Source organism: Monopterus albus, unplaced genomic scaffold (assembly GCF_001952655.1).
Source record: "Monopterus albus unplaced genomic scaffold, M_albus_1.0 scaffold23.1, whole genome shotgun sequence".
Lineage (NCBI taxonomy): Eukaryota > Metazoa > Chordata > Actinopteri > Synbranchiformes > Synbranchidae > Monopterus > Monopterus albus.
In genome coordinates, this window is record NW_018127903.1 from 531,194 (window position 1) to 543,652 (window position 12,459).

At 40.1% G+C, this 12,459-nt stretch overlaps 1 protein-coding gene across 1 annotated transcript in view; it reads left to right on the plus strand.

The window, feature by feature from the left end:
* trpm3 (transient receptor potential cation channel, subfamily M, member 3) overlaps positions 1-12,459 on the plus strand; it is a 131,133-nt gene that overhangs the window by 103,662 nt on the left and 15,012 nt on the right. Inside the window, 8 exon segments of the mRNA XM_020594295.1 lie at positions 279-314; positions 491-631; positions 2,718-2,747; positions 4,285-4,577; positions 6,059-6,287; positions 8,451-8,654; positions 10,790-10,930; positions 11,915-12,043. Coding sequence (XP_020449951.1) covers positions 279-314; positions 491-631; positions 2,718-2,747; positions 4,285-4,577; positions 6,059-6,287; positions 8,451-8,654; positions 10,790-10,930; positions 11,915-12,043 — 1,203 coding nt within the window.

Below are 12,459 nucleotides of genomic sequence, written 5' to 3' on the forward strand. Positions count from 1 at the left end.
TTTTTTTTTTTTTTTTACATCTTCTGGAAAGCTTTCTGGAGTAAAACCATACCTGAAACTGTAGCCAGTTTTTGGTTACAAATTCTCCATTCAAACAATGGCCCACATAGTTTTTAAAAATTCAGAATGTCAAAACACAAACTAAACCACAGTCTGTTTGAGATAATTTAGTAAAGAGGCTGGAAGAAAGATCTTACCTGAGAGTTTCTGTGTATCTTATGTACCCTGCTCTTGCTTATCGTGTGGTTTACTTACTGACATTGTGTGTTCTTTCCAAGCGAGAATATCCAGGGTTCAGTTGGATCTACTTCAAGGTGAATTCGATAATCACGTTTTCTTTCATAGCCAAAAACAGTTTGATATGGATTTTGTGAAGTGAGCGTGTATGACTGTGCAAGTTCCTTTGTACTCTTTGTTTCCCTCTTGCTTACTTTCCTTTATTAATCAGTTGGCATGGATTGTTGCCGGGTAACACTTTCTGGTTTTCCAGGGAAACCTGCCCCCGGACTACCGCATCAGCCTCGTCGACATTGGACTGGTCATTGAATACCTCATGGGTGGGGCATATCGGTGCAACTACACCAGGAAGAGATTCAGAACTTTATACCACAACCTTTTTGGACCCAAGAGGGTGAGTGAAGGCTTCTCACCTTCATTAACATCCCACTATTCAATGGATTTCAACACTAATGTCTGGGAATTTCTAATGTCATTAATCAAGGAAACCATATCAGTGACATGAGACTTATTTGCCTATGAAACCAAGATAAATAATATGAGCAATGTATGAGATGAGATATGAGAAATTTCTTCACGTGGATTTCCTTTGCTCAAAGGATTCAAGTTTGAAACATATGATGAAAGCACAATTAAAATTGCAAGGCAAAAATAGGTTGTTTTAAAAATAAGTAAAATCTGCTTTGCCAAAGTGGCAATACAAAGCAACACTTGGAGATCCACTAACTACTTTATTGGTGAACCACTATAGAAGTGTAGCCCAGTAGGTTTAAGCTGTTTGTGTTATAGAGAATGTAAAGTTATAGAGAATGTAATCACACTGTGATCACACTGTGTTGACTTTTGGGTAAATATGTCATTATCCATCATAGAGATATATACTACATACATCTATAAGTTAATAAAAAAAATAAAAAAAATACTATCCCATACAACTACATACAGTGGATGATTCAGCCACATTCAAACATCCACTTTAGTGTTTAGTATGAGCACAGACATGACAGAAATTCAATCATCTGCAGTGTTTGTATCATCTGCTGACAGCTCCTAACTAGCTTTAACCCCACAGCTGAGAGCTGAGATCAGGGTGCAGTCATTTTTCAGCCTGTCGCTCTCATCGATGGGATCTCTAGGTCTGCTACGAGTTAGCTAGTCAGCTAAGGTTATCCATTCTGAATGATCACAGTCAGTAAAGTGAGATCTAAATGATATAAGCAACTTTTTAGCCAAACAAAACAAGAATATATGCAGGTAAATACAGTGCCCATCTCCCAAAATACCACTGCTGTCCCAACATTCAACACGGTGAGACGTACTTTCACATTTTCTATCCTAAGATGGAATTTAAGCCTACATACTTGTGCCTGACCAGCTAAATAAAAGAACTGAAGTAGCATACAAAAAAACTCAACATGATATCAAGACATGTATTGAATTGTTTCAATTGCAGAGCTGCTGTTAAATCCACACAGTTTTTATGGATTTAGCAACATGGCCCATTATCAGCAGAGTTCAAACAGAAGAGGTGTCCCCTCATTATTTTTCATTTCCACTTCAAGTAGAGTGACAGTACGGGCCATTATTAGCTTGAAGACACAATCCATCCATTCATAGCAGTGGCTGTTCATCATGTGCCATCATAACACAGAGGATACAAGCTCTTCATTCCACCACTGATTAGCACGCTTTCAGCCAGAGTGATAATTGAAATTATGCTCTAGTGTTAGGTGGTTGTGTGTTTTACACCAGACATACAACACATGATATGGTATTTGTTCATGTTTTGTTCTGATGTATACATTCTTCACACAGTGCCACAGGTGTGATGAATATATAAATATACACAGTAGTGTATGAAACACCATATGGCTGATTGATGGTGCACTTTTGTGTACATATGTTTGAGTATATGCATTTGTGAGTATGTGTAGGTGAGTTTTCATTTGCCTGTTTATCTTAATGTATGTCTGCCATGGCAGCAACGAAGCAGCTGGAAAGACGCAGATAAAGCGGAAGCGAGAGAGAGTCAGTTTAGATTTAACTGATTTTCCAGATGAAGTGAAATAAAATGAAAGCGTGCACACACGCACGCACACACACACACACACACAGACACAAACACAAAGAGTTAACTAAGAACAAAGCCCTGAAATAGAGGCAGATATAAAAACGCCCACAGGAGACCAGGGCTATTTTTACCAACTCAGATGATTGCTCATGAATGCATAATTCATACATGCCCTGCTTTAATACAAATACACAATATTGTACAAAATGCACAAACTCACACTGTTTTAATGCATGCAAACATGCACCTGTGAGGAGACTGTTATTGTCTATAGTTACTGTCAATAATAACAGCAGCCTGTGAGCAAGTCTTTCTGTTCGTCAGTGTGTGCCATGCTGTGCTTGTAAAGGAAATTGCTTTAGAAAATTACATTCGACAAGGTCTTCTTCTGTTTGTTGTTGTTTTCTAGCCCAAAGCCCTGAAACTGCTGGGGATGGAGGTGAGTGTTTATTTTATATTCTTCAGTGTCCCTCGTATAACACAGTGTATAGTCAGTCTGATCAGTAAAATAGCTAAGTGTGTCTTGCAACCTATAAAGGAGACATATTTAATTTGTTTCATTAGCAGTGTGTGTAACTTTTGACCAAGCTGAAGAGTCATTGTCAAATAAAATTATCAGGCATTTCGCACTTTTGTACAAAGTTATTTTCACTTTACATTTTCTTCCTAATTATAAAATGACAAAAGGCTTGTGACTACATAAAGTCTAAGCTTTATGTACAGACAGCTTACATTTATGTGGCTCTTATGACACATGTCACAGCAGCCAGGTTACAATTAATTGGATGGGTAATAACTGACCTAATGGGATTACATAATATAATAGTTGTGTACTCATAAGTATTCATGGTGTGCACACTGTGAAAACCCATATTCTAAAGCTTTTATCACACTGTAGACATGTCTACTGTGTGATGTGTTTTCTCAAAAGCATTTATATCTAACGTGTATGAGTGTCTGTTCCTTCATGTGTCTGCTTGTTTGTAATTTACTTCCTTGTCAGCATGTCTTCTCTTTTTGGTGGTGCTTTTAAAAATCAGCTTATTATTCTGTCTTTATTGTCATTTATTTTTTAAGCATTTTGAATTGCAGAGTTAAAAACAAATAAATAGGTTGAATATTTCCATTTTCGAAAGCCAATTTATCCTTCAGTATGGTGACCTGGCCATGAAACAGAGTATGGTATTGCTGTTAACTTTGGACAGCTGTGCTTATTGAATACTTAACATATGGGGCTCCAATTATTTCTAAATATCTGTACATTCACAGATTTACTCTTTTATAAATGGATATCAATGAAGTGTCACTGTCTGAATTATTTACTGCAGTGGTACTATCAGTAGAATACCTTTCTTTCTGTAGATAATCTCAGAGCAAGCAACAATTCTAGTGGCACTGAAAGTCATTTATCAAATATATGTAATTGACCAACTGTCCATCTTCTGCTTTTAAAATGTGAAACTATTGGACATCAGTACAGTTTGCTGACATGCCATCTAGGCAGTAACTGGAAGTGTCAATCTCTCCAGAGACAGAGAGGGAACCTGGATGCACTGAGACTCAAGTGATGTTTTTTAATCCTAAGTAAGGGGCACGTCTGTCTCTTCCAGAATCCGACTATCCCTCTGCAAATGAAAAGTTTTCAAAAACATATTATGAAAACCTGCACTGGGTGATGTGATCACTTTAGACGTGTCTAAACCCGTGAAGAGTACTTTAGCGTTTTAAGCTAGGGGTATCATCCAGTTTTTTTTGGGTGCCCCTTATAATCATTATTTAGAACCCAAATATTGACCTCATAAAGGATCCATAACTATCTCAGGATAAACATAAAACCTTTTAATGTTGTCTGGTTTTACTGAATTTATGGTAACATATGTCATTCCCAAATTCAAATTGAAATAAATACAATAATAAAATATCAATCAGATGCCTCTGTCTTTCCACCGCATTCACTTGTCATGGATCTCCACCAGGATGAAATGCCAATACGCAGAGGACGCCAGAAGACCACCCGTAAACGAGAGGAGGAGGTGGACATCGATTTGGACGACCCAGAAATCAACCACTTCCCTTTCCCCTTTCATGAGCTGATGGTGTGGGCTGTGCTTATGAAACGTCAGAAGATGGCACTGTTCTTTTGGCAGCATGGTGAAGAGGCCATGGCCAAGGCCTTGGTCGCCTGTAAGCTTTGTAAGGCTATGGCACATGAAGCCTCTGAGAACGACATGGTAGACGACATTTCCCAGGAGCTAAACCACAATTCCAGGTGGGTGACATGAATGGTGCACACAGACACAAAGAGCCATCTCTGTGTGGGTTTAGACATAATATTTCAACATAATGTGATTTGGTAGTCCTGAGCAGGACCAACACACTTCTGCACTAAATAATTAATGCACATGCCTTCTTCCCTGCAAACTGGCCCATTTTAAACAACTCTAGGCTCCCATGGGATCTAAGTGACACACATACAGTACAGGGTTCTAAATAACATGCATACATGTTGTATCGTTAGTTAAGGATATGCATTTGAGATTAAGGTAATCGTCTAGAGATGACTATACTGGCTATGGAAATAACTGTTAATTAAGAGTAAAAACATTCAGATACTACAGGCGCAGCCACATCAATCCAGTCACTGCCCCAGCACACACACACACACACACACACAATTCAAAGGACAGGATTAGAGCTGGAAAGTTTGGGGTTTATATTCCATGGGAGAATGCGGCTGACTTTCTTCTAAGAGCTCATTTAAGTACAGTACATGCATTTTTATATCTTTAAATAATCCTTACATAGTTTGCAATTGCAATGTTTATGAATGTCTTTATGTACTGTGTGTGCGTTGTGTGTGAGTGTGCGTTACTTTTCAAGGCAACTGCAAATAAAGGGTACACTTACAATGAAATATTCACCTTTTATATGTAGCAGTTGTTTAAAAGCACCTCATAGAAACAGAATGTCATTCATCCAGTTCATGTGGTTCTGGTGAAATGTATCATGTGCTGAATAGCTGTGGCTCTGTGAATCCTTGTTTGTTAAAACCCCAGCTTTGTTATACTTTGTAGTGTGAAATATTTGTGAGCGTGTGTGTCTTTGTGGAGGAATGTCCCTTCAGTGGCTGAAATTATGGTGAAGCTTGTTCTCAAAGTATTAATTTATATTTTTCTTGCCTGAAAGGAGGGTTATTAAAATGCTGGTGCAGGGGATGGTGCATTATGTTTGTTTGCAGTTTTGCATATTTGATAGTGGGAGGTTGTGTTCTTGAATGAATGTGTTGACCACATTACATTCAAATATTTCCAATTTTTTTCTCATTTTTTTCATATTAGTTCTATATGTGATTGTAGCTTCAAAATCAGCTTAGAGCATTTCTTGTTCAGCATGCTGTATACATTCATTATGAACTTGAACAACAAGCAATCAAAACTCCTTCAGTTTGAAATGATACAGATATAAGTACCTGTGAGAATGTGAGCCCTCTTTGTGGTATATATACTGTATGCATCTGTGACACAATATTAGGTATGCATGTCATGTCAGGCCTTGACATGCCTTTGTGCTGTTTGAGCTGCAAAATGTTGTTGTATCTCTTTGCGGGCATACAAATCTCCTTCAGAACTTGAGCAGATGGCCAGGGACTCCTTGACTGGTTGAATTACATGTTCACATGAATGGACAAGGTGTCTTATAGTCTCTGTTCATGTCTATTTGTGCCTTTATGTCCGGCATATAATTTCCCAGAGAGTTTGGCCAGCTGGCAGTGGAACTCCTAGACCAGTCCTATAAACAGGATGAGCAGATGGCCATGAAGCTTCTGACGTACGAGCTGAAGAACTGGAGCAACGCCACCTGCTTGCAGCTGGCGGTAGCTGCCAAGCACAGAGATTTCATCGCTCACACCTGTAGTCAGATGCTACTGACTGACATGTGGATGGGACGCCTGCGCATGCGCAAGAACTCAGGCCTAAAGGTAACAGAAGTGAACTAGATGTGAGATAAATTATAGGTAGAGCAAAGAAATGTGTGCAACCTAAAGTGACCTCAGGCTTTGGTGTTGACAGGGCTGTAGTGGAATGCTTGAATCATCTAAGGCAGCTTGAGAAAACAATGACAACCCTTCTTACCTCTCTGACAACCTATTGTGGCCCAAACTGGTGAAAAAAGAGCTCTCACTGAAATGACATTTTAATCATGTGGAATTAACAAGCTGAAGCTGGGAGCACACTGGTGTTACTGGTTATAACTGTGGTTTGGCCATGATTACTCATTCCTAAGGATGTGGAGAGTGTGCACTGGGCCGTGAAAAGTAAATAGTTCACCAGTGATGGTATTAAATAAATAAATAAAAACTTTATTTTGTAGTTTGTTTACATTTACATCATATCAAACTTAGATTTTTAACTGGATTGTGGACAAATCTAAATTGTGCATTTTGGTTAATAACAAGTAGTTGTTTAAATATCTGATGTCGAGTGTTTTCCGTCAGTTGAGTCTTGCAGGGTTTTTCTGTCTCAAAATATATAACACAGTTTCATGTATGCACAGTTTAGTTTAGACAAAGAGAACAATGGGATGATGCAGGAGTAATATAAACAGATAACAGACTAATAATGCAGATTAGTTTAGTTTAGTGAACTGATGTTCTCAAAGTTAGACTGTGATACTTGTGTTGCTTGTCACAGCCAGAAGAAAGAGGTTTATTGGACAATAATATTTTGGAGAAACATTAGGAGTGTGACCAGTGTCTTAGTGAAGCGCTCTCCTGGTTGAACTCCCACCACAACCTCAATAGTATAATCTTACAAAGCAGAAACAGGAGAACTGAACTTAAAGTAATTTGTTTAAAAACAAAACAAGAAAAATGAAAATGGTGCCCCACATATTTTAAACTGAGACCCATGTGGTGAACAACCTTTTGAGTCCAGGGGATAGGTTTCATTTAAGACTGATGGTTGAGTTTTGAGCACTTTTTGCTTATGTAGGTTTCCCAGATGTCTGGTGGTAGGGTGACAGGAGGCAGCCGCTCAGATCAGAGAGGTTAGAGTTATTTATAATCAAGATTTGCCCTGGGAGTTGCTGAAGAGACAGCTGGGTTCACTCTCATTCATACACAGAGTCAGATAGGATGAAGGGTCTGGCTGGCTAGCTTCTTGGAGCAGGGGCAGACTTCATGTGCTTTAAGTATAGTTTGGCCTTTGCAGGAGGGAGAGAGAGAGAGAGCATAAGGCAAGCTCGCTGAAGCAGAAACACAGAAAACAAACCACAAGCGGAACAAACAAGTTTCGGTGCCCCCAGGAGTTCACGATATACAGCAAATAACATTGTCACAATGTTGTCAAAATAATATGTGTGCACATTTTTGAGTTGCTATTGTTGTGAGGACAGTCAAATTCAACCTTCCGCCACTTTAAATCATGTTAGAACCTGCTCACATTTATAGTTCTGACAAATAGTTGGTATCGTTGTCTTGGACTCCCTGAAATGACTGAACTGAGATGTCACTTTCTGTGCTGTGGTTATATTTCTGTTTCACATTGGTCACAACCCCTGTTCATTCATCCTGAAACTCTTCTTTTCATAGTTTCATCTAAAACTGATACATTTCACAATACAGATGTTTCGAGAGGTAAGAAGACACTTGTTTACACTGCTGCCAGTCTTCTTCTCTCTCCCTTGTTCTTCACCTTCCCACTGTGGCTAACCTCACTCTTGCTTTTCCTCTTTGATTTCTTGTTTGATTATTACATATCTAAAGTGGTTACAACATGCCTGCCCCCTTTATCTGCTGCAAGTGTGTGTCCCTCTCAATCACGGTGGCACCACAGTACCCTTGCTGCCTATTTGGTCTAATGCCTTTGTAAACAACTCTGGTGATGAGAATCCTCGCCTGAGCGGTCATAAATACCAAGGTGTGCGCAGTCTGTGGCATTATTGCAAGGTGTTTAAGAGAGTATATTTATACAATGTGAGTCTCACACATGCATGTTGCAGGCAAATTATGAAGGTTGGTTTGTTCCAAACTCTGTGTCCTAATTTCTGCCTCACCTCTCATGAATCTTTATCACATCTGTGATCTGTCACGTCCAGCTTTTCTCCCTGACTTTTCTCCTCCTCTACCTTCCTCATCATCCAGGTAATCTTAGGGTTGCTCCTGCCACCGTCCATCCTGAGTCTGGAGTTCAAGAACAAGGATGAGATGTCCTACGTGCCCCAGGATCAGGAGAACTACCTGCAAGAGAAGGAGGAGGAGGAGCCTGAAAAACCAGTCAAGGAGAAGGAGGACGAAGACATGGAGTTCACAGTAAGATCTTACTGTGAGGCGCAGTACAACTCCGTGGTGAGAGAACCCACCTCAGCCCTGCATCTCAGAACCGAAACACATATTCAAGCTTAAAACATTTACACATGCTTTGTTCAGATTATAAAACTGATCACTGACCACATGGCCCAGATTCTACTGTATTGTAACTATCTCCTGTGGGCCAGTTTTGCTGTCCATAGTGAGACAACAACATGCACACACATACACAAACAATTCTGCACGCATACACACGTTTCTCTATTCTGGCCAGCTGGACCCTTCCAGCCAAATCAGCCTTTCCTGTTTCTCATTGTCTCAGCAAAGACATGGTCGTGGAGTTGTAGCGTCTCAGTCTGTCGCCGCTTGTGGGTTCCCTCGTGTATATTTCTACTTCTATCTCCTCTATTTCTCTGCCTTTCCTTTGGTCCCACTTGTTCTCTGCCCAGCTCTTTTTTGTTTCTTCTTTTTTATCTCTTGTCCTACACCTCTCCTTCTCTCTTTAGCTCCTTCTGTCTTTCTCCCTCTCTCCAAGCTCAGTTCTGAATGAGGTACAGTACTGTATGCTAGCCAATTGCTGCCCCTCACTCTCTCTCCCATCAGTGATGGTTTGCTGCAGCATACCACTCAGCATGTCGGCTGCTGAGCATGGAAGGCCCAGGCTTTTGCATTATGTAACCATGTGGAGCTGCTGCTGCAGAGCTTAAATCATGCAGAGTCTGAGCACCTTCTCCCTGCTCACAGCACAAGAGTTGGTCCATCTGCATAGACACGGATGTACAGCAGGGTTAGGACACGTTCCAGTTCAATTCAATCAATTTAGGAAATTATACCAAGATCCAATTTGCGTGTTAAAGCCAAGGCCACAATTTGAAAAAGGCAAATTTAAAACACAAACTGGATCTGAGGTAGTCTCATTAAGTGATTGAATTGAGGTTTGAACGCCTTTCAGCACCACTGTACATGCTCTCCATCTGCATTGAGCACAGCCAGCAAGCCCATGCAAAGATTCATAAAACGGGCCATTGTACACATGCAGTCCTTGAGGCCCTGCAGTGTTAAATTAGAAAAAGAAAAGCACCAGTGCTCTCAGAGGATGCATTTGCAATTAGCCCATCCTGTTGCCTTGGCTTCTGACTGTGCAAATGCACCTTCAGATACTTATGAATCACATAGGATTCATATGGATATGCAGACTGCTATACACCACAGAGGGAGATTGTATTGTCCTATGCTAAGATGCTTCAGATAATCTACACTGTGATGAATATAATAGCTTGTGCGATATCTTATGTCCACTTACTGATAATGCAGACAATGTGAATGTTCACTGCAGTAAAGGCAAAATGTGATTTACACACTGGCCTCTGAATCTGTTCACCCTGAAGGCCCTCTCTGCATGTGCCTTGCACAAAACTTGAGTTGTGTACTTTCACATACAGTGTTTAGAAAAAAAAATTCCTTGGTTCCTTACTGATGATGACTTCTTGCTGGTTTGTTTCTGGTTTTATCACTAGAGTACTTGTTCAAGGGCCTGGGAACTTAAACCAGCTGCTCAATGTATGTTTCAAATGTCTTATCTTTGCCGAGGTCTGATATACTTCTTGACATACAATACAATTCCATGAATGTACTCCCTCAGAGGTCTGGTGTTGCTTTGACATTTAAACCATGACACATAAAAACAGTGGGCTCCGAATAAGGAAATGTGTCACCGATAGAGATGAGTTATTTACGTCTTATCTTTTTCTTTTTCTGTCTTCCTTCTGTCATTGCCTGTGTCTGTCTTCTGCTGCTTAATTGTTGTCTGAGACATGATCCATGAGTGTCTGTGTCTGCGTCATACTGTGTTACCAGCCTTCACCCAACATTCCACCTCAAACATACATTTCACATTTTGGAATGATGACATTGCCCGTGCTTGCCTCTTTGATTATGATATTAAAACTGTGTTGTATCCCATAATGTAATCGTCTCCCCCTTCTCCTTTTTTCTTTGTTATTCCACTCTTCACCTCCACCTGTCTTCATCTCCATCCTCTCTTTCTCTCCACCCACTCTTCCCTCATCTTTCCAATCCATCTCATTTTCCTCTTCCCACACACTCCATACCTTTATCACTCACTCCGTTTGCTCCTTCCTCCCTCGTTCCATGTGGGGTTTACATCCACCCAGGCAATGCTGGGTAAGGTAACCGCAGAGGCATCCAGAAAGAAGGATGTTGAGGAGGTTCAGCACCGCCACCGCCTCATCCCCATGGGACGCAAGATATACGAGTTCTACAATGCTCCAATTGTCAAGTTTTGGTTCCATACGGTCAGTGTCGGCTTCAGCAACACCACCTACATATCCAGCGTCCTGTTGGCACCGTCAGTGCTTAGTGTATCTCTGCAACAGCATCATTGCTCTCATGCTGTTAGTTTCTACTTCCAAGGTGCTTCCCTCCTTCTCCATCCTGTCATTACTCAGCTTTACCGGGGTGCAAAAGTTTAGTGTGAAATAGATGGGGAGACAGGTGGAAGCAGCATGATGAGAAGGAGAGTGAGAGAGAGAAAGAGGTGAAGATTGCACAAGGAGGTTTTGTACTGGCAGTATGAACACACTGAAACCTCTGGGACACGGCATATTGTCACTGGATTAAATATTGCAATTAGCAAATAGTATTTGATTTCAAGTTTAGCTTGTGTTTTGTACTGTACGTTATTTGCCTATGAGTATGTGTGTAATGTTTGATATAGGCTGATGTTTTGCCCATACATGTACCCCATCTTCAGCTTCTTTAATTTGCTTGCCCAATGAAAACATCTATTAATCCCTAGCCGGGATTTCACTACTAAGAAAGTATTTTGACAGTTTTCTTGTTTAATCCCCTTTTTCTTCTCACCCCTCATCTACTTTCTGTCCTTCAAGTTAATGAAAAATATTTTACTGTGAATTTTGTTGCACTTTATTTGACCAGTCATGAGCCGTAGAGCACACGTAAGTGTGGGAAAAGTTACACTGGACAACTGACATAGATTTAAATAGATACAGCCGCAGAAGACATATACTGGACATTTGTATAGCGATCATATGTTTTGACATCAAATCTCTTTAGTCAGATCTGAAAAATTGCATTAAAGTGATGTGTAATGAGGGTCAGACATAATTTGAGCAGTTACACACATCCTTTTCACCTTTGGAGCCAATCTGCTTTCACAGAGAGATCTGAACTTTTTATTGATGTACAGTTTGCTACACAAACACATAACCATGACTACAATCGTGCTTATTTCCCCTTGATGTTGTGTTTTTATGTAGATGGCATATGTGGGCTACCTGATGTTGTTCAACTACATTGTCCTGGTCAAGATGGACTTGTGGCCTTTGCCTCAAGAATGGATCGTCATCGCTTACATCTTCACCAATGGCATTGAGAAGATGAGAGAGGTACAGCAAGTCCTAGCAGCAGCTACATGCAAATGTGCACCATGACGGCAGAGCTGTAGTGAACACAGTAATCACCATGGCCAAGTCAACTGACTCAAAGCTTGTCACCATGATGTCAATACTTTTTAATTTAGTGGTGGAGAGGAGAGGCTAAACATTATGTCCAGGTGCAGGCTGACTGATGAACAAAGCTTTGTTTGTGTTGTAGGCTGTCTTGCCCAGACACTGAATAACTAAAACAGCCTAATCGATATTGACAAAGCATAGAAATTGACAAAGGTATTTTTATTGATCATAAAAAGGGACCCTGTTTACAGTTTTACAATTTTAAGTCCTGTATAATATCCAATAATGTCTCACTCTGGCTGTAGAACATAATAATAATAATATTGATAACAATAATAATAATAATAATA